At 41.7% G+C, this 23,115-nt stretch overlaps 1 protein-coding gene across 1 annotated transcript; it reads right to left on the reverse strand.

The window, feature by feature from the left end:
- Nucleotides 1–6,789: 6,789 nt before the first annotated feature.
- On the reverse strand, nucleotides 6,790–18,041 carry Cryba1 (crystallin beta A1). Its single transcript, XM_090351659.1, has 6 exons — nucleotides 18,011–18,041; nucleotides 15,900–15,964; nucleotides 14,294–14,412; nucleotides 11,524–11,665; nucleotides 8,359–8,501; nucleotides 6,790–6,937 (listed from the first exon to the last, which is right to left on the reverse strand). The coding sequence occupies exons 1-6, from the start codon at nucleotides 18,039–18,041 to the stop codon at nucleotides 6,790–6,792; spliced, it is 648 nt and encodes a 215-aa protein (XP_090207785.1).
- Nucleotides 18,042–23,115: the final 5,074 nt, after the last annotated feature.

Genomic DNA, 23,115 nt, shown 5'->3' on the forward strand with positions numbered 1-23,115 from the left:
GAAGCAACAGTTAATTACATACCTTTAGAAAGCTTTCACTCTCTTAATTACCTTTCCATATCCCTCAGGACTCTTATGTTCAGAGAAGCCTAAACAAGAATGTATTCCTTCTCTGTCCAAAGGATATTTGAGTCTCACTTCTACATGAAACAATGCAACAATTCACTTTGATTTTTCCACTGAATTTTTCTTGCTATGGTTAGAAGTGTACAGTAGTTAGAAATGCTTCTTAACTTTCTGGGAATCCTTGTGCCCCATCATATTAACTGTCAGTATTTTGGGGGCATTGGATTTAATGGGACTTATTGCCTAGGTACAAGCAGGACGTTGGGAAAAATCTCCTTTGTGCTGTTTGGTTATACTTAACTCTACTTGTTGCAATCTTTCTCCTTAGGTCCTCACACAATTCCTTACAGAGCACTTATTAAAAAAAAAAATCTTAAGAGTTGATCTGTTTTCTGATTATTTTTGTGTAAGCTTTTAAAACTTCAGCTGTGATTAATTTAGCACATTTAAATAACAATATGTAATTGTTGGTATAAAGAATTTTTCCTTCAACTCAGAGTATTAGTACTGTAGCATAAACCAAATACAGTCTAGAGGGGGTTTTTAACATCCCTCTGTTAAAAAGACTGAAACAGGTTGTGTGTGTGTGTGTGTGTGTGTGTGTGTGTGTGTGTGTGTGTGTGTGTGACAGATGGAGATACAGAATTAGTAAATGAATGTGTAAGACATTAGTATTCAGAGAATGAAACTTGTATTTATTTTGTGCCATTTGTTTTCATTACAAGAATAAAGTCAGTTCGTTTAAATACGTACAAGGGGGTAGTATTTGAAAAATGGCACTAAGAAATTGTGACCTATTTTTTTAATAGCTATGAAGATACTAATTATGGGTGAAGATTTCTTTTTAAATTTGTCCTAAGATTGTGGGTTTTTGTGTCACATACCACTCACTTTTGTGTAGATGTCTTGAATCTCCTTTCCCCACAAAAGACAGGGTGTATTTATCTTTTCACTATTCTCCCCCTTGCTGAAGTTATTTACAGTCTTTCCTCTTCACAGTGTATTTACATCTCTAATAGCCCTTCTCTTTCTAAGAAGGGATAGCCAAGAAATCATAGCTTTCTTTTACTTTTAAATAGAGCTTTAGAGAATTTCTATTTTAGAATTTTGCTGTCCTTATACATCTGGTTACCTAGTCATCACTCAGTCTCCCAAAAACCTTGTAAAAGGAAAAGTGCTGCATTTTTTTCCCAAAATAATTTTAGGAAAGTAACCATGGGAGTTGTCCATAATTCAAAAATATGCTTCACAAGGTATGACATAGCAGCAATTGTTACACTTGGCTGTTTTAACTTGTTTGCTAATCCACATCAGAGAATCTAATGGCTTTTTTTTTTTTTTTTTTTTGAGACAGGGTCAGGCTGGCCTCAAATGCTTAAAAGCTGGGATTTAGGTAGTTGTGACCACACTCTGCTTCTAATTTTTCTTTAGTGTGAAATTTTATGTTATATACAAGGCAAGGAAACTAAAATTTTCATCAAATGAGAGTTATTCTTGCAAAGCTCTTTCTTCAGAGAAATTGGTTAAAAAATAAAATTCCCAAGGGTTACAGGTATAGTTGTGCCCCTGGACATGTGTACATAATACATGATCCTTCTTAATAACCATGGAGAACTGAACTGATAACACTGTTATTGGGATGAAAACATACATGGTGCACAATTATTTCCTATGATAAGGCATGTTGATGCCATTCACGCCAAGGTCGATTGACAAGATAGTGTCTATTAACCGTACCATAATAAAAGATTTTTGAAGGAAAGAGGGAAGGATTTGCTTATCTCAAAATAGTCCATGTTTTGAAAGGGTAGGGTATGAGGTTTGAAGCATAAATAGTTTGTCAGAGGCACATAGATTAACTTCATAAAATCAATGTTATTTTTATTGAGAAAGCATCAGGATTGTTTCATGGTGAAAAATTGTTGGACTTCTGGGAATCTTAAAATGTATCTAACCAAGCAACAACAAAAAATAGCTAAGATGTATGAAAACCAGGACTATCCTGACTTGGTTTAAAGAATGGTAAATTTGTCGACTCCGATCAAAAACACTGCTTCGCTAAATTTCACACCATTTTGCTGCTCAAGAAAGATCTTAAAGTAGTTAAAGGATGCCAGCATCTGTAGTCAACATCTAGTGAGTCAAAAAGGGTTTGTATCTTTTACATTGGGATGTCCAATAGCAGTTACAAGTTGGAAATGACTAGCTATGTATACATGATGGGATTGCTGATTCAGATTTCCCTACTCATAAAATTTTGTTATGTTGGTCTTAAAGCCACTTTATAATTCTGCAGTATCCCTTTTCTACAGCCTTAATAGCTACAGTTTCTTTTTCCTAGCTCAGTTTTTGCTTTTACTGTATATCAGAATTGTACTCTGCAGATAAACAAACCAATTTGAGGTAAATTACATAGCTTACCGTAAGCCCTTTTTTCCTCAGGTGCTAAACAAAGGCTCATAAAAGGGATAGCTGCTTTAATAGAGTCTGCTTTATTAAAATACATTTCTTTTGCTAGGTGTAATGATCTGGTGTTAACAAGTGGTTTTAATATGTAAATATGATTGAATGCCTTTAGTTTGCCCTTGTTTATTCTGTTGTCATTTGTCCTTTATAGAAGACTATCCTTCAAGATCTTGAATACATTTCATTAGGTATTGTTGCATTTTTAGAATGAAAACAACTGTTTTCTGTCTTAGATTAAGCCTGCTGCTGCTATGAGAACTGAAAATCAAGAATGTGATGCACTTTTTACATTACTGTATACAGTACATATACCATAGTTTGCTTTGATACATTTTCTGTAGCACAGCCACTAACAAAAGTGAATGAAGTTTATAATGCCCTTTGGGAGGAAATTAGTACAAATAACTAATCATAGTTGGTATTGGTCTATGAAGGACAATAACTTAGGAAAATAAAAATTCTGTTCACACTTTTTGGCCTTAAAATGTCTTCTACTACTGAAAATATTTTAAATCTTAGCTTTGTTTCTCTTACTCCCTCTCTGCCTCAAAAAGAATTGGGAAGCTTACCTAAAGGAAATAGTACATTGGTTATTGATCTTTTAGAAAGAAAACAGTTGACAACTTAGCTGGAGGCTTTGTGTGCAGGAAGAAGTAATGCTGTTCTGTACCAGTCAGTTATCCTCAAAGTTTCAAACTTTTGCTTCTCTAGAATTTTTTTTTTACTTAAAATGTAACAAACAAGTATATTAATATTAAGAAATGTTTCTTGACAAAAGGAAAAGTCATTTCCCAAGCACATACCCAAACGTGAAGGAGGTGGAACCGGAAATGTGAGAGCACCAAGAGGTGGAAGAATATGAAAGATTGTGGTCCAAAGTTACCTGGTTATATTTTGATGTTGCCAATATTTCAGAGCCAAAATTTTAATTTGCTCATTAGTATATTTGTTGGCCAGAGATCTATTTTTATATCAATGTGCCTTGCATGTATATTTAAAAAAAATGAAAAGGCCATGTAGTAATGCCTGTAATAGTTGATGGTTCTTACCACCTCACGGATTTTTATGCAGTATGGAAAGCTCATTCTGTTGTGCAACTGGTGCTTTGTCCAAAAGTTACAGATCTTCTCAAACTGGAAATATTTTACAAGACTAGGGAAGTGACTGACTTTCGGGGGTTTTTTGTTTTGTTTTTAGTCTGTTAGTGGCTGTTCTGTAGTAAGCAGTAGTAAAAAAAACTCTCACTCCCCCACCCCAGCACCTTCAAATAATGTGATAACACCATTTCTGTGTGCTTTGAAAAAGTTTCAGCTTGCTGTCTCCTTTAGTGTTATAAAGTGTTATTAAAGGCGTTGTTGGCAAAATATAGGGAGATGGAGTCCACCTTAATTTGGGATTCTTTGTGAGCTTTGATCCAAATTATTGGCTCTTTCTAACTTAAAATTTTATTGTTAAAGCACCTTGCTTAGAAATTTTTAAATATTTATGTCTGCAACAATTGTCTCAAAATAATAAACTGTGCAATTTTGTCATTAAAGAAAGAAATCTGAATTCTCCCTAATGTGACTTGTTAGTTTTTCTGTATTACCTGCCAGTGTAAATGTGAAAAGCTTTGCTTGCATTACGTTTTAGAAATGCATTTTGCACACTTTTGCTGAAGCTCCGTGAAGAGGTTAGATCTAAGTAGATGAATAAAGCTATGCACATATTTTGGAAGTTTAATTTGTGTATCATTACCAAAAGTGACTTATTATTTTACTGTTTTAGCTTTACCATCTTCAGAAACATGGCTCAAAGTTATAATTCTGGGCTAGCTCATCAGTGGAACTAGAAGAGAGGGAAACTGGCACCTATTTTAATAAAAGTTCAGTTTAAATGAGCTTGACTTGTATCTCTTTAAGGGCTTTTCTTGAAACAGGGCAGTTTTATCAGCTTTACCAACCATTGGATGTTCTTCCTGAGTGAAAAATTTCCCCCCTTTATCAAAAAGAATTAGTAATTCAAACTGAAATGAAGGACTTATGCCACATGGAGCTTTGTGGTATTTTTTGTCTAAGCCAGTTTAAAGGTAGTCCAACCTTTTAGATTTTATTTTAGCATGAATTTAATTACTGAATGTTTATTAGTATCATTCAGTTGATTAAAGTCAAAGCACAGATTATTTTCAAGATAATGTGTATTCTATTTAAAAAGTTGCCCAAACTGATTAGAAAAGGTTGAGTAATTGGGCATATTTGATTCAGTTGCTGCAGTTTGCATGTACTAAATAGCTTTACTTCACATGTGTGTATACTTACGAGGTTGTATAGATGTATTGGCCAGGTCTTGTCAAATCATGTTTTAAAAGATACTTAGTATATCTTTTTATAGGACCTTTGTAAGAGAGCCTCATAAGTTTTAAGTAGATTTCCTAATGGTATTTTACCCTTGCTCCTAGATACAAAAGAAACATTTCCATTTTATAGCTTTTCCTATGTATAGAAGATGTTGACTCTCATCAAGTGTGCTCTTGATGTATGTTGATGTTGGAAATTTTGCAGAACCCTCCTGTATCTAAGTGTACTAGTCAAGCCTCAAATGGTGGCCCATAATGAATTCAAGGCCTTAAAAAGGCAGATGGAAAGTGTAGCAAGGCATTATCTTAAATGGCTTTGGCTACTCAAGCATCTGCCAGTAGTTCACTTTATGTTTAGTATTATACTGGAGGAGCAAAATAATCTGTCTTGTGTGCATAGGCACTTGGGAGCTGGGCTAACTACTTAATTTGTGGGAAAAGATAATTAGTGGATCACAGTTAGACTTCCCCCCCTTTTGCCCCCTCATACTTTTTTCAATGTTGTTTTGCCCAGTAAAAAAAAAGAATAAAAGATAGCTCTTTTTTAGGTGTAAGAACAGTGACCAGAAATTTGCCCTTTTGCTAACTGCTTAGATATTTGCTATAGCTGTTCTGATGTCATGGATTATGAGGAAGTGTCAGCCACATGATCTTCCTTTATTGATGTCTTAATGTTCAGTGTTTTAAAAATATAAATTACAGTCTACAACCATACTCAGATTTCCTTATTTTATCAGGAAAAAAAATCTTGAGATTTGTAGATCAAATTAAAAGACAATAAGTGTACATTGTTGAATAAAAAAATTTAAAAGCTTTTAAAGTGCTTGTGTTGTCATTTAAATCTTCACTGAAAACTTTATTGTAACATAGTGACATAAATAATGATTTTTCCCCAAAGGATCAGATTATGCGAAGCACTTAGAAGCCTTAAGTTCTATTACGATTTTCGTACAGGCTATTACAGTGCTTAGAATTATGTTCATTGAAAAACCAGCTGTGAAAGCAGCTGTGTGGCTTTTTTTTTTTTAAGCCTATGCTCTTCCAATTAAAATATAAAATCAAAATGAGGCTAGCCTTTTAAACAACTAGAATGTTAAGCTGCCAAGATTCTGGATCTCTAAGTTTGTAGAAATAGTATGGCAATAAGCATGTTGAGAAATGTAATTGCTAATATTAGCAATAACTGCTATGGTTATGGAAAGGAATTTACAGAAAAGGTACGTAAATGGTAACCATATTTAGATTGAGTTTTTTTTTCTTGGCCAGTCCTGCTTGGAGCTTCAACTCGGGGCCTGGGCACTGTCCTTGAGCTTTCTCAAGGCTAGTGCCTTGATCTACATACAACACTTGTAGCTTTTTTTTTTTTTTTTTTTTTTTTTTTGGTGGCTCATGGAGCTTGAATTCTGAGCTGGGCACTGTCCTTTAGCTCGAGGCTGCCACCCTACCCTTGAGCCAAGTCTCACTTCCTGTTTTCTAGAGGTTAATTGGAGTCTCTGGTCCTTTTGTACCTGGGCTGGCTTTGAACTTTGATCCTCATATCTTAGCCTCCTGAGTAGCTAGGATTACAGGCGTGAGCCACCACGCACCCAGCCCCTTTATTCTTTTAAGATGGGAAATAATTGTCCTGGTAACAATTGAATTTGTCTGGGTGGTGCATCCTCCAGAGGCCAGCTAAACCATATCGGGAGACATGGTATCCAATAAAAGGTGGAATTGAAGAATTACGAAGTTTTATCTTTACCATACAAGTGCTTTATCTAGAGCATGAGAATTCAGTCCACAAAGGTTTTATTTTTTAAATGACATTTATTATGGGTATCAGCAACTAACATTGGAAGAAATGTCTGAGCAGAACAGGAAACTCTAGAGTGCTTAGCAAGGTCTCATGCTGGAGGAATTCTCTTGGAGCATTTTTTAATCCACTACTGTTGGATACGGCGCATTGATTGGATCTGGGAAGTCTGGGCATGAAAACCCCATTCTCTCCAATGTTTATAATCTCCTCCATGGTGGTCACATTCCAAGATATACTGATATCCACGATATCCAGGGTACTGGTAGCAAACCCAGCTAGGAAATTGAAAACATTTCATTATTTAAAATAGGGGCCGGGAGTTTGGCCTAGTGATTGAGTGCTTGCCTACCATGCACGAAGACCCAGGTTCGATTCCTCTTTACCACATAAATAGAAAAAAAGCCAGAAGTGGTGCTATGGCTCGAGTGGTAAAGCTCTAGCCCTGAAAAAGCCCAAGGATAGTGTTCAGGCCCTGAGTTCAAGGCACAGGACTGGCAAAACAAAAAAATAAAAGTCTAATAATAGGTGAAAATACCCCCAAACCTGAGCCTCATTAAACATGTTTTTGTGACTAGAAAACAGCCGTAAATTATATATATATATGTATATATATATATATATATATATATATATGTAATAAGGCTACACCTAGTTAACCTTGTGGCTGGATATGATGGCTCTCACCTATCTGGTACTTGAGATTGAATTAGTGAGATTTGAGGCAAGGGAAGGTTTCATGGGTAGCTCATGCCTATAATCCCCTGCTCAGAAGGCTGAGATCTGAGGATGGCTGTTGGAAGTCAGCCTGAGCAGAAAAGTCCCTAGTGGTTCATACCTGTAATCCTAACTTTGCAGGAGGTTGAGATCTAAGGACCCTAGTTTGATGCCTAGATGGGCAGGAAAAGTGCAACATTCCATCTCCAACTAGCAAGTACCAGACTGGAAGCATGGCTCAATAAGATGAGCATGGTGTAGCACACCTGTTAGTCGCACAGATAAAAAGGAACACAGCTAGGTGGGCTTGGTCAGAAATGTTAAGACACTACTCAAACAGCAGATCAAAAAGATCTAGGAACAAGGACCAAGAGGTTAGTCTAGTGGTAGAGTGCTTGCCTAGCATGCACGAAGACCCGGGTTCAATTCCTCGATACCACATACATAGAAAAAAGCCGCAAGTGGTACTGAGGCTCAAGTGGTAGAGCTCTAGCCTTGAGAAACCCAAGGACAGTGCTCAGGCCCTGAGCTCAAGCCCAAGACTGGCAAAAAAAAAAAAAAGAAAAAGCCAGAAAAAGTGCCTTGACTCAAGTGGTAGAGCTCTAACCTTGAGAAAGCCCAAGGATAGTGCTCAGGCCCTTAGTTCAGGCCCCAGGACTGGCAAAAAAGAAAAAAAAAAAAAAAGGTGTAGGTGGTAAAGCTCATGCTTAAGAAATGCAAGGTCATGAACTCAACCCTCAGTTCCACTAAAAAAGAAAAATGAAAAACACATTGCAAGCTGTTCTACATAAAAACTTTCATAGGGAGAAAAAGCGTGTGTTGACACAACTTGACATTCAAATAATAACTACAATGTGATAAGCATACCAGTACAATTTCAATATTTGTCATCTGGTATACTATGACCATTAATGTTTTAATATCCACAGAGCTTACACCTATAGGAATTTGAAATGTACTTGAACTCTGTTTTTTCACTTACGCTCCACATTGTATCTTCATAGAACCAACTTCATTGTTGAACCAACCCATGGCTTGCAAAGAAGGGTAGTCGTCACAGATCTCCCACTGGCGTCCAATGAAATTCTCTTTCTCAAAGAGGGTAATCTTAGATTCCTTATGATTCTGTAATACAGAAAGTTTTGTAGGGGTTATCTTTTGATTCTTGGCACATTTTTCAAGATGAAAACTTTCTGAGTCAGGAGCCTGAGCTAGTGGTAGAGTGCTTGCCTAGCATGCACGAAGCCCTGAGTTGAATTACTGCATACACAGAAAAAGCCAGAAATAGGGGCCAGGAGTTTGGCCTAGTGGTTAAAATGCTTGCCTAGCATGCATGAAGACCCGGGTTCGATTCCTCGGTACCACATACATAGAAAAAAGCCGGAAGTGGTGCTGTGGCTCAAGTGGCACAGTGCTAGCTTTGAGCAAAATGTGTCCAAAAATAGTGCTTGGGCCTTGAGTTCAAGCCCTAGCACTGGCAAAAACAAAACAAACAAAACCCACTTTCTGGTCTACAAGGAAGTACATAGCCATTTTAAAAATTCAGGTAATTCAGGATCCATTGCATCCATTGTGGAAATGTCATAAAAAGACACCTTTGTGCAAGTAATGTCTGTTAGATTCAGGTAATACTGGGATTTTAAAAGAAAAACAATATTAAATATGTTCAATAATGTTTAAATAGGGCCCGGGAGTTTGGCCTAGCGGTTAAAGTGCTTGACTAGCATGCACAAAGACCCGGGTTCGATTCCTCGGTATCCCACATACACAACCAAGCCGGAAGTGGCAGAGACGAGACACAACCAAAACCGGAAAAGTGGCAGAGACGAGACTGCGACGGCGACAGAGAGCGAAAGAAGCGAGCTGAGCTGAAGTGAACAGAGCCCAACCGAGTGGTGGCCGGAGCGAGCGGGACCGGAGCGTGCGGGAGCGAGCGGGGCCAGAGCGAGAAGGGGCCGGAGCGAGCGGGGCCAGGAGCAAGCCAGGAGCAGGGCCGGGCCGGAGCGAGCGGGGCCAAGAGCAAGCTGGAGCGAGCCGGGTGGAAGCAAGCGGGGCCGGAGCGAGCGGGGCCTAAGCTAGAAAGAGGGCCTAGCCGGGCCGGAGCGAGCGGGGCCGGAGCGAGCGGGGCCAGAAAGAGAAAGGGGCCAAAAAAAAAAAAAATAATGTTTAAATATTAAAATCCTGATTAAATATTTTGAGACAAGGTCTACTAATGTGGAAAAATATATCACAAAATAATATAAGAAGAATGCCAGCTGCAGTGACTTACACCTGTAACCCTAGCTTCTCAGGAGGCTGAGATCTGAGGATCTCTATTCAAAGCCAACCTGGGCACTAAAGAACATGTGACTCTTATCTCCAGTTAATCACTAGAAAATGAGAAGTAGAGCTTTGGCTCAAGGGGTAGAGCAGTAGCTACCACTCTTGAGCTGAAGAGCTCAGGGACAGTGCTCAGGCCCAGAGTTCAACCCCATGACCAATCAAAAAATACTTATCAAATTCTTACTGGATATTATTTCCAACACACACACACACACACATTTACCTATGGCTTCATATATATATATATATACATATATATAATTTTTGATGTATAGAATCTTGGTATATGAATAGAAAGTAGTGAAAGAGCAATTGACTTGAAAACAGTTTCAGAATTTTATAGTGATACCATTGTTCTGCATGTGGTTAAATGAGTGTATTTTTCAAAACTGTTGAAAGTATACACTTTGCATTTATACTTTAAGGAAAAAAAAATTGCCATTGGAAAAAAAAATTGCCATGAAGTCACAGGAAATTACTTTCAGGCTTATGTTATCTTCTCTACCAGATGAATTTTAGTGTGACTTTAAGGTGAAGTAATTAATAACTAAAATGAGACAATCACAAATTGTGGAAAGTATTTGGCAAATGTCTTGGCCTAGTCCTCATTCCCAGTAATAGGAATCATTCCCAACACATCTCTGGAAGTTGTCTTTAAAAAAAAAATTTTTTTTTAAGTGTTGAGGCTGGGTGCCACTGCCTCACATCTGTATTTCCAGCTATTCAGAATGCTGAGATATAGAGAGTTGTGTTTTGAGATCCATCTGGGCAGAAAAGTCTGAACTCCATGGCTGAACCAGCCAAAAATACTGCTGGAGAGTATGTGCAAATGGTAGAGTGCCAAATGAGTGTAACATCTTCAGTTTAAGCCCTGGCCTCAGGAAAAAAAAAATTTTTTTTTTTTGAGACAGGGTTCTGCTATGTAGTTCAGGCTAGCCTTGAACTTGAGATTGTTAAGCCTCAGCCTCTTGAATGCTGGAATTTCTGGTGTATGCTTATGTACCCAGTTCTTTTTTCCTTGTAGTAGCTTACATTTGTTAATACAGGGCTTTGCAACCTCATGATGCCTTGTTGAATAACGCATTGTGTTACAAACAAGAAGACAGTCGTGAAGCAGTGCAGGTGAAAAGATACTGGAAGACTTGTCTAGTTTTGTTTGTTGGCTGCTCCCACTTATTTTGGTTGTTCTCTGTGGGGGACAGTATTCAGGGCAGTTCTCAGCACTCAAGTGCTCTACCACTTGAGCCATGCCTCCAGCACTTTTTGATTTGAGGTTATTTTTCAGTTAGGTGCTCTCTCTCCCTGTCCCTCCCTCCCTCTCTCTGTCTCTCTCCCTCCCTCCCTCCCTCCCTCCCTCCCCCTCTCTCTCTCTTTCTCTCTCTCTCTCTCCCTGTCTCTCTTTCTGTCTCTCTCCTCCCTCCTTCCCTTCCTCCCTTCTTCCCCCCCTGCACCGGCTTTTGTCACTGCCAGCCTAGACTGCCATCTTCTTGCATCACCTCCTCACCTTCATGTCTGGTACATTTCACATTTCTGTTTCTGTAGTAAAATGTTTACACAGATTGAAATTTAACTACCAAAGATTTACTTTGTACTGCATGGTAAGTCGAGTTATCCTATAGCACTTCTGACTGTTCTCTTCAGTACACACATCCTGCCACCTATAGGAAAATCCATATTTTCAGCTTAGGAAAACTACTGCCTAATAACAGACTTCAAGAGAAAGAACATTATACTTTTCTCTGTTGTACTTTCATCCTCCTTGCCAAAGAGTTTGCACTTCCTTTTGCCCCATCCCCATGCACAGAAGTGGAAGTTTCAAACTCACAGCCGAGCAGATGGGGCGGAAGGACATAAGTCGCTCAATGTGGTAGGCGTTGCTCCCACTCCAGGCATCCCAGCGAGGGTATTCTCCTCTCTCCAGAATAAACTGTTGCCCACAGAAGCTGGTATGTTCATAACCAATCCAGCTGCCAAAGACAGTTGTGTTCATTCATTAAGCCTATATGACCTGAGGGAGAGCCTGCTGTGTTACAGTTTTCTCTCTGCCTGCTTGTTATGAGCAAGAAAAACAGGAGGGTTCTGTGGATATTCTGAAAGAATCTTAGGGGTCGGGAGTTTGGCCTAGTGGTACAGTGCTTACCTAGCATGCACGAGGACCTAGGTTTGATTCCTCGGTACCACGTACATAGAAAAAAGCTGGAAGTGGTGCTGAGGCTCAAGTGGTAGAGCTCTAGTCTTGAGGAAAAAGCCCAAGGACAGTGCTTAGGCCCTGAGTTCAAGCCCCAGGACTGGCAAAAAAAAAAATCCTACATAGACTGAAGGCTCCAAATGCACAAATCTGATTATTGCCATTGCCCCACCCCACTGGAAAAAACAAAATATATATATATGTCAGCCTTGGGGCTTGAACTCAGGGTTCCAAATGCACAGATCAATTATAGTCATTACACATACCTCCACTGAATTTTTATATATATCAATATATTTATTTATATTTATATGTATTAATTTATAAGTTGAATGATCTTATTTATTGTAAGTTAAAAATTACAAACTAAATTTATTATGAATTAAAGTTAGTCATTATTAAAATTATTTTGTTTGTTTCTTTGTTTATTTTTGTCAGTCATGGAGCTTGAAATCTCGGCCTCAGCCCTGTCCTTGCGCTCTTCAGCTCAAGGCTCGAGCACTACCACTTGAGCCACAGTCCCATTTCTGATTTTCTGGTGATTAATTGGCGAGAAGAGTCTCACAGACTTTAGTGCCCAGGCTGATTTTAAACTGTGATCCTCAGATCACAGACTCCTGAGTAGCTAGGATTACAGGTGTGAGCCACTCGAGCCTGGCTTGTTTGTCAGTCTTGGGGCTTGACCTCAGGGCCTGGGCACTGTCCCTCAGCCTTTTTTCTCAAGGCTAGAACTCTACCATTTTGAACCTCAGCACCACTTCTAAGGTTTCTTTGTTTGTTTTTCGTTTTGTGGGTCATAGGGCTTGAACTTGGCCTGAGAGCAATCCCTGAGCTCTTCAGCTCAAGGCTACCATCCTATCCCTGGTCCTGGGTGCTATCCTTGAGCTTTTCAGCTCAAGGCTACTGCCCTACCCTTGAGCCAAGGCCCACTTCCCGTTTTCTAGAGGTTAATTGGAGATAACAGTCTCATGTTCTCTAGTGCCTAGGTTGGCTTTGAACCTTGATCCTCAGATCTCAGCCTCCTGAGTAGCTAGGATTACAGGCGTGAGCCACTGCGCCCAGCCACTTCTAGTTTTCTGGTGGTTAATTGGAGATAAAAGTCTCACAGGGGGGCGGGGTGGGAGTTTGGCCTAGTGGTAGAGTGCTTGCCTAGCATGCACGAAAACCCAGGTTTGATTCCTGGGCACCACATACATAGAAAAAAGCCGGAAATGGTGCTGAGGCTCAAGTGGTAGAGCTCTAGCCTTGAGAAAGTCCAAGAACAGTGCTCAGACCCTGAGCTCAAGCCCAGGACTGGCAAAAAAATAAAAAATAAATTAAAAAAAGTCTCACAGGGGGCCGGGAGTTTGGCCTAGTGGTAGAGTGCTTGCCTAGCATGTATGAAAACCCAGGTTCAATTCCTCGGTACCACACACATAGAAAAAAGCCAGAAATGGTGCTGAGGCTCAAGTGGTAGAGTTCTACCCTTGAGAAAGCCCATGGACAGTGCCCAGGCCCCTGAGTTCAAGCCCCAGGACTGGCAAAAAAAAAAAAAAAAAAAAAAAAAAAAGTCTCACAATGACTTAGCCAGGCATTGTGGCTCCTGCGTGTAATCCTAGCTACTCAGGAGGCTGAGATCAAGGCTCAAAGACAGCCTGGCACTAAAGACTGAGAGATTTTATCTCCAAATAATCACTAGAAATTGGGAAGTGGAGCTGTGGCTCCAGGGATAGGGTGGTAGCCTTGAGCTGAAGAGCTCAGGAACAGTGTCCAGACCCAGAGTTCAAGCCTCACACGAAAAAAAAAATAGTCTCAGGGACTTTCCTGCTTGTACTGGCTTTGAACTGAGATCCCAGATGTTAGCCTCCTGAGTAGTCGGGATTATAGGTGTGAGCCACCAGCACCCTGCTTGAATTGGCATTTTTTTTTTTTGCCAGTTTTGGGCTTTAGCTCAGGGCCTGAGCACTGTCCTTGGACTTTCTCAAGGCTAGATCTCTACCACTTGAGCCAAGCACCATTTCTGGCTTTTTTCTATGTATGTAGTACCGAGATTCGAACCTGGGTCTTCGTGCATGCTAGGCAAGCACTCTATCACTAGGCCAAACTCCCAGCCCGAATTTACATTTTTTTAACTCGCAGGTTTCATACCAAGAACCTCATGCCCTTTCTAGCTTTGAGTTGCTAACTAATGTATATAATAATTTCATTTTGAATGGGAATTAATGCACCATCTATCTGGCAAATATCATGTAACCCTTCTATTAATTACAATAATAAACATATGAAAAAAATAATTTCATTTTGAGATTATTCCAGTCCAGAGGCCTCTCTAAAGTTTGGGAAACATCAACTTTTCTCCATCCCTAACCATATATCTGGAGGGACCGGGAATTAAATGGGCTGGGGTTTAGCTGAGGTCCATACTCACGCTCCACATTCCACCTTGAGAGATCGTACATTATCAAAACTGCGCTCAGCAACATTTGAGCAGGAGCTGGTGAACTCCATCCTCTTGCCCTGGAAGTTCTCCTGGTCATAGATGGTTATCTGGAATGGGATTAGATAGGGCAAAAAAGGTAGAACCTGGGGCTGGGAGTTTGGCCTAGTGGTAGAGTGCTTGCCTAGCATGCACAAAGACCCGGGTTCAATTCCTCAGTGCCCCATATACATAGCAAAAAAAGTCGGAAGTAGTGCTGAGGCTGAAGTGGTAGAGTGCTAACCTTGAGAAAGTCCAAGGACAGTGCTCAGGCCCTGAGCTCAAGCCCAGGACTGGCAAAAAAAAAAAAAGGTAGAACCTGCTACAGCAAGAAAAGCAGAGACTAGGCTAACAGCTTAATTTATATCGACCTTGTGTGTCCCATCACCAGCTGGTCCACAACCTGCCCCCTTCCCCCCTCCCCGCCAGTCTTGGGCGTGAGTGCTGTCCCTGAGCCTCTTTGTACTCAAGGCTAGCACTCTACTACTTGAGCCACAGTGTCCCTTCCAGCTTTCTCTGTGATGAATTGGAGAGAAGACTTTTTTTTTCTTTTCTTTCTTTTTTTCTTTCTTTCTTTTTTTTTTTGCCAGGCCTGGGGCTTGAACTCAAGGCCTGGGCACTGTTCTTGGGCCTTTTTTGCTCTAGGTTAGCACTCTACCACTTGAGCCACAGCACCACTTCCAGCTTTTCCTGTGTATATGGTTCCAGGGAATCAAACCCAGGGCTTTGTGCATGCCAGGTGAGCACTCTACTACTAGGTTATGCTCTTGGCCCCCCAAATCTTCATATAGACATCCAATCAATATAAACAGTATCCAAAGGGTCCAAAATGAATGCCACTGTCTGAATGCTCAGCTAAGGGGTAAGATCGAGGGGACTTGGTTTATCATAGAAATAGGTACCAGAGATGCTGCCAGGTCAGTGGACAAAGTGTTTGTGGGCTATAATTACAACAAGATTCCTGCATATATGTCCCAGAAACTCCCTAGAGTTTTTTTCTTTGCAGCTTCAGTCGTATTCAGAATTATGACAACCCTCTGGCACTTCCTTAGAATTTGACTCTTCAATCTGGCAAGAGGACAGTTTGAAAAGCTGGGAATGTGCCTCAGAGGAGACCAATGCAGAAGGTGAAGTGTGGAGAAGCAAGGAAGGTGTGGACAGCAGCCACTTCTGTCCAGGTAACCAACTTCAGTGAGAGTCACAACACTTGAGGCCTATGACTTGGACCTAAATCTCTTCATTTTGGGACCCTTAATTTCTCCATGGGCATATTTCCCTCTTGATTTTTTTTCCATTTTAAAAATGATTTTTCCAGAGTGGAGGGGAATCTACCAAGGCAATTTCTGTTACTTTCCCATGTATGACAGGGTCCCAGATCATCCTTCCATCCTGACAGATGCTTCAATAATGTTTGTAGGGTAAATAAACTCTCCACACTAGTGTTTACTGCTCAGGTCTCATCTCATGGCAGGCACAAACCTGGTGTCTGCTCTATGACAGCATCTTTCCCCTGCTTTGTCCTAGTCTCCCATTTTCCATGTGATCAGAACAGGCTTACCTTCCATGGTCCCAAGGACCCTGGCATAGGGTTGGTCTGAGCCATCTTGGTGGTTGGAAGAGTTTCTGAAAGACAGAACACATACCTGGGATGTGCTTAGTAGGGTTGGAGGAGAGACAAGAGAGAACAAGGAAAGGAAATGAGGCTTCGACTCCTATAGACTTTGGTGGGATCCTAACCTTATGGTTTACTCCTAAGCTGCAAGTTTTTCATTGGTAAAGCTTCTGCATGCAGTCATTCTAATAATTGGGAGCAATAATGCAGGTAAAGCACTGCACAAGCATGGTGACCTCTTGACAAAAATGTACCTTCCTGGGCCACAAGTTTGGCCTAGTGGTAGTGTACCTACCTAGCACACATGAAGACCAGGGTACAATTCCTCGGTACCATACACAGAGAAAGCCGAAAGTGGTGCTGTGGCTCAAGTGGTAGAGCCCTAGCCTTGAGAAAGTCCAAGGACAGTGCTCAGGCCCTGAGTTCAAGCCCAGGACTGGCAAAAAGAAAATGTACCTTCCGCCTTCTAGTTTGCCTGTAATGGCACTGACTGAAGTACATGCCGTGATCTAAATCCTTAGCAGCCACCTGTTCTGTACCTCTGGTGCCACTGGTCACATGGGCAGCAATGCCAGAAGCCTTGATTGCTGCTGCTGAGACTCTTCCATCCTTGCTAGCTTGAAGCCACCCGCTTGCCTTCTCCCTTGATTGCTTAGTATTCATCACAATACTGATCTGTGTTCCTGCCGACTAGGTGCCAACTGAAGACCCTCTGTGGTTGGGCCCAGGATTTGGAGGTGATTGACAGATCACCATGACATGCCTATGTGAGGATGGGGATATTGAAACAGACTTATTGAAGGAAAATGAAGAAAAAAAGAGTATGATAATAACAACTAACATATAACAATAACTCACTCTGTTTCAGGCCCTGTTCCAAATGTTTTACATGCACAAAAAGCCTTTGAGATAAACACCATCTTTATTCCCATTTTACAGATGTGGCTACTGATGGACATGAAGGTTTTGGAAACTCTACCATCTTAGGTAGACCTAAAGATGGAAGGATGAGTAAAGCAAGGAAGCATAGAAGAAAGGAAAGAGGGAAGAAAGCGAAAGGGAAGAAGAATAACAGGCACGTGTGCACAGATTTCTTGATTCAGGAAAGATATTCATGGCCCTTTCTCCTAGCTGGTATCAGGCCTAGGAATTAATGCATGTGAACTCATATTTCTTTTTTTTTCTCTTTCTCTCTCCCTATCTTTCTTTCCTTCCCTCCTTCCTACTTCCAGTTTTCTGTCCTTCCTTTTGTTGTTGGTGGTGGTTGTGGGACTTGGACTCTGGGCCTGGGCACTGTCTCAGAGCAATTCAGCTCAAGGCTACCACCCTACCCCTGGGCCTGGACATTGTCCCTGAGCTCTTCAGCTCAAGGGTACTGCCCTACCCCTTGAGTCACAGCGCCACTTCCAGTTTTCTAGTGATTAATTGGAGATAAGAATCTCTTGGTCTTTAGTACCCAGGATGGCTTTGAATAGAGATCCTCAGATCTTAGCCTCCTGAGTAGCTAGGATTACAGGCATGAGCCAAGTGCCTGGCTCTCTGTCCTTCCTTTTTTCCTTTATTTTTGCATTCTACCACTTGGAGCCACAGCTCCATTTCTAGGATTTTTGTATTTGTTTGTTTGTTTTAGTTAGTTTGTTATTTTGTAGTTAATTGGAGGTAAGAATCTCACGGATTTTCTTACCGAGGCTGTCTCTGAAGTACAATCCTCACACTTTAGCCTCCTGAGTAGCCAAGACTTACAAGTGTAAGCCACCAGTGCCAGCTTCTTATTTCTTTCCATTCTGAGCTGCTGATTTTTTTCTCCTGTCCCTGTGCCTGTGTCCTGTGTCTGCTGCTTTCTTGCTGGCCCTGGCCACAGTCATAGTTTTCAGGGCAGTAGTTATTGCCTTATAGGTGACTCTTCTTACCATGTCAAGAGGAAGCTACCTTCCCCCACCCCTGGAGTCCTCCACTCTCCTCCAGTTAGGCAGGAAAACTAGGCCTTCTCCTGCATGTATTTCTTCAGGGGAAGGAGAAGAATGGCAAAGGTAGAGATACCTGCAGGCCTTACTCACCCAGCTCCCGTTGCACAGTCTTGGTCTCCATCTGGTGCCACTTCCTCTGTGGACCCTCTCTTTATAGTCCTATGACTAATGGCTGATGGCCTGGTCAGCACTTTGCTTTCCCTGTCCCTTTGTTGCACTTGATCCCAAGAGCTTTGGTGGCACAGCCTACTAGGCAGGCATCCCTCAGGCCTTTGTTTAAACTAGGGTTACAGACGTACAGAGAGGCCCACTGCTTGGGTTAGGCTGGCTGTTGCAGGCCGTGGCTCTGGTGGCTCTGTGGTATTCAGCTGAGATGGTTGGTGAGGGCCGGGAGTCTTTGCGATGAATATTTTTTCCCTGTCCTTTTCCCAGGTCCTGAAGTCACCCCAGGACTGTCATGACATCTTAAGAGGTCCTATCAAATACATTAAAATACACCTTATTTCCACATATACATTTTTAAATTCCTTTTTTTCTTTCTCCTTCCTCCAATTCTGGCATTTAAACTCAGAGCCTTGTGTTTTTGCTTTAGGCGTTTCTTTTTGTTGTTGTTGCTGTTTGTTTGCTTGCTTGCTTGCTCAAGGCTGGCAAGCTACTACTTGAACCACATCTCCAACTTTTTTTTTTTTGCCAGCTATAGTCTTGAGCTCAGGATCTGAGCACTGTCCATGGACTTTCTCAAGGCTAGAGCTCTACGACTTGAGCCTCAGCATCATTTCTGGCTTTTTCTATGTATGTGGTACCAAGGAATTGAACCCCGGTCTTTGTGCATGTGCATGCTAGGCAAGCACTCTACCACTAGGCCACACTCTCAGCCAACATCTGCAGCTTTTTGCTGGTTAATTGGAGATAAAAATTTCTTGTATTTGTCTGTCTAGGCTGGCTGGCTTTGAACCATGATTCTCCAATCTCAGTCTCCTGAGTAGCTAGGATTACAGGCATGAGCCACCAAGCCCTGAGATCAAGCCTCATGACCCACAATAAATAAATAAATATATAAATAAAGGTGATGTACAAAGGAATTACAGTTATATAAGTCAGGTATTCTTTCTTTCTTTCTTTTTTCCTTTCTTTTTCAGTCCTGGGGCTTGAACTCAGAGCCTGGGCACTATCACTGAGGTTCTGTTGCTTAAGGATAGTACTTTACTACTTAATTTTTTCTGTTAATATGGTACTGAGGAATTGAACCCAAGGCTTCAAGAATGCTAGGCAAACACTCTACTACTAAGCCACATTCCCAGCCCCCCCCCTTTTTTTTGCCAGTCCTGGGCCTTGAACTCAAGGCCTGAGTACTGTCCTTGGGCTTTTTCAAGGTTAGAGCTCTACCACTTGAGCTACAGCACCATTACTGGCTTTTTTTTTTAATGTATGTGGTACCGAGGAATCGAACCCCAGTCTTCCTGAATGCTAGGCAAAACCCGGCCCCTCCCAATTGCTTCTTTTACTTTTATTTATTTATTTATTTATTTTTGCCAGTCCTGGGCTTGAGCTCAGGGCCTGAGCACTGTCCTTGGACTTTCTCAAGGCTAGAGCTCTACCACTTGAGCCTCAGCACCACTTCCGGCTTTTTTCTATGTATGTGGTACCGAGGAATCGAACCCGGGTCTTCATGCATGCTAGGCAAGCATTTTAACCACTAGGCCAAACTCCCGGCCCCTTCTTTTACTTTTAAAAGAATCTTTCCAGGGACCAGGAGTTTAGCTTAGTGGTAGAGTGCTTGCCTAGAATGCACAAAGACACAGGTTCAATTCCTTGGTATCATATACATAGAAGCTGAAAGTGGTGCTGTGGCTCAAGTGGTAGAGCCTCAGGCCCTGAGTTCATGCCAGGACTGGCAGAAAAAAAAAAAAGGACATATTTTCTAATCCCTCTGTTGTACAACTTATATATGTTAACAAAACTCTTTTTTCATATATTTTTTTTGTAATTAATAGAAGGGTTACATTATATTCACCAGATAGAGGGTGCATTACTTCACAAACATTGATACCCTTTCTCATGTCTTGGTAACTCTTTTTTTTTTTTTTTGCCAGTCGTGGGCTTGAACTCAGGGCCTGAGCACTGTCCTTGGACTTTCTCAAGGCTAGAGCTCTACCACTTGAGCCTCAGCACCATTTCTGGCTTTTTTCTATGTATATGGTACCGAGGACTCGAACCCAGGTCCTCGTGAATGCTAGGCAAGCACTCTACCACTAGGCCAAACTCCCGGCCATAATTCTTTTTTTTTAAGAACATATTTTTCTATCAAAATAATTTTTGAAAATAAACTTAATTACTTAATGACTTCAACTAGTTCCCATTCTTTCTGAGGGCAAGGCCTCCTCATTCTTTTTTTTTTTTTTCTTTGCCAGTCCTGGGCTTGAACTCAGGGCCTGAGCATTGTCCTTGGACTTTCTCAAGGCTAGAGCTCTACCACTTGAGCCTTAGCACCACTTCTGGCTTTTTTTTTTCTATGTATGTGGTACTGTGGAATCGAACCCGGGTCCTCGTGCATGCTAGGCAAGCACTTTAACCACTGGGCCAAACTCCCGGCCCCATCCTCATTCTTCTTTATTGCTCTAATGTCAACCCTGAGCATAGCTCCTAGCTTGATAAATAGATTTTGTGCGAGTGAACAATAAATGAATGGGTTTTGTGACTCTGGGAGCACAGAGGAAATTGTGGTATAGTTCTTCCTGCTCCAACTCCCCTGCTGAGCATGGTTTCTCACTTCAGCTACAATTGGCCTGCTTGTTTTTCATAAGCTTTGAAGCAACATTTTATTTTATTTTTTTATTTTTTTTATTTTTTATTTTTTTATTTTTTGCCAGTCCTGGGCTTGAGCTCAGGGCCTGAGCACTGTCTTTGGACTTTCTCAAGGCTAGAGCTCTACCACTTGAGCCTCAGCACCACTTCTGGCTTTTTTCTATATGTGGTACTGAGGAATCGAACCCGGGTCTTCATGCATGCTAGGCAAGCACTTTAACCACTAGGCCAAACTCCCGGCCCTGAAGCAACATTTTATTTGGGAGCTTTATGCTCTACTGAATTATTGGTATGACGTAGTCTTATTTAAGCAATTCAAATGAGGCTTTTACCCCATACCAGTGGCTCATGCCTATAATCTTAAATACTCATAGAACCGAAAGCTGAGGTTCAAAGCCAGACTGGGCAGCAAAGTCCATGAAACTCTATCTCATAATTAACCAGCAAAAAGTTGGAAGTGGAGTTATGGCTCAAGTGGTGGCATGCTAGCCTTGAGAAAGCTCAAGGACTGAGCCCAGACCCTGAATTCTAGCCCCAGGACTGACAAAAAATAAAAAGAGGATGAAGAATTTTACTAACACATACAAATTGTACAAATTGGGGGAGGTACTGGGGATTGAACCCAGGATGTTGCACTTGCTTGGCAAGGGCTTCTTTGTCACTAGCTACATTCCAGCCCTAGAAAATACATTCTTAAAAAAAAAAAACTCAGGGAATCTGGGCATGGTGGCTCATGCCTGTATTCCTAGCTACTCAGGAGGCTGACATCAGAGAATTGCAGTTCAAAACCAGCCCGAGACTCTTATCTCCAGATAATCACTAGAAAATGGGAAGTGGGGCTGTGGCTCAAGGGTAGGGTGGTAGCCTTGAACTGAAGAGCTCAGGGACAACCAGGCCCAGAGTTCAAGCCCCTCTCACCCCCCCAAAAAAAAACCAACTCAGGGACAGCTGGGCACAGTGGCGCATGCCTGTAATCCTAGCTACTCAGGAGGTTGAGATCTGAGGATCATGGTTCAAAGCCAGCCCTGGCACTAAAGGCACTAAAGACCGAAAGATTCTTATCTCCAGTTAACCACTAGGAAATCGGAAGTGGGACTGAGGTTCCAGGGGTAGGTTGGTAGCCTTGAGCTGAAGAGCTCAGGGACACTGCCCAGGCCCAGAGTTCAAGCTCCTTGAGACAAATAAAATAAAATAAAATAGCGCGGTGGATCACGCCTGTAATCCTAGCTACTCAGGAGGCTCAGATCTGAGGATCAAGGTTCAAAGCCAACATGGGCACTAGAGAACATGAGACTCTTATCTCCAATTAACCTCTAGAAAATGGAAGTAGGGCTTGGCTCAAGTGTAGCGTGGTAGCCTTGAGTTGAAGAGCTCAGGTACAATACCCAGGCCCAGGGGTAGGACGGTAGCCTTGAGCTGAAGAGCTCAAGGACAGTGCCAAGGCCAAGTTCAAGCCCCATGACCCACCAAAAAAAAAAAAAAGCCCAAAGTGATGCTGTGATTCAAGTGGTAGAGCTCTAGCCTTGCAAAAGCCCAAGGACAGTAGTACTCAGGCCCTAAGTTCAAGTCCCAGGTCTGGCGTGCACACACACACACACACACACACACACACACACACACACACACACACCCTCAGGGACAGCATGGCAATGGTCGCTCACACTTGTAATCCTAGGTACTCAGGAAGCTGAAATCTGACAATTGCAGTTCCAAAGCTTAGGCAGGAAAGTCCGTGAAACTCTTATCTTCAATTAACCACCAGAAAACTGGAAGTGGCTCAAAGTGGTAGAACATGAACCTAGAGTGAAAAAGCTCAGAACTGGACAGCACTCACACCCCAGAGTTCAAGCCCAGTGCTGTCTGCTGTCTCTCCCACCACTCTCTTTCTCCCCTTCCCTCCCTCCCTCCCTCCCTCCCTCTCTCTCTCTCTCTCTCTCTCTCTCTCTCTCTCTCTCTCTCTCTCTCTCTCTCTCTCTCTCTCTCTCTCTCACCCTCCCTCCCTCCCTCTCTCTCTCTCTCTCTCTCTCTCTCTCTCTCTCTCTCTCTCTCTCTCTCTCTCTCTCTCTCTCTCTCTCTCTCTTGCTCTCTTGCTCTCGCTCTCTCAGTATGGTTTTAACCAAGTGCTGGAGGATTTCCTGTATGACACTGGACTGCTGTTTCATCTTCCCACACTGATCTCCAGGCCCCCATCTCTTTTCATGCAAGTCAGGATGGAGCTTGCTGAAGAAGAGGCTATGAAAACAATCACCAGTTATCTCTTTGCCCAAACTGGGTTTGGGTCTCTCCTGTTCATCTTTCACCATATCTACCCCTTACAGAGCATTAACTGAGCCAAATAGTGTCTTCTTTTCAATTCTCACAACTACCCTATGAAGCAGAACATTGCAATA

The sequence above is a fragment of the Megascapheus bottae genome, chromosome 17 (assembly GCF_031878675.1).
Source record: "Megascapheus bottae isolate mThoBot1 chromosome 17, mThoBot2.hap1, whole genome shotgun sequence".
Classification (NCBI taxonomy): domain Eukaryota; kingdom Metazoa; phylum Chordata; class Mammalia; order Rodentia; family Geomyidae; genus Megascapheus; species Megascapheus bottae.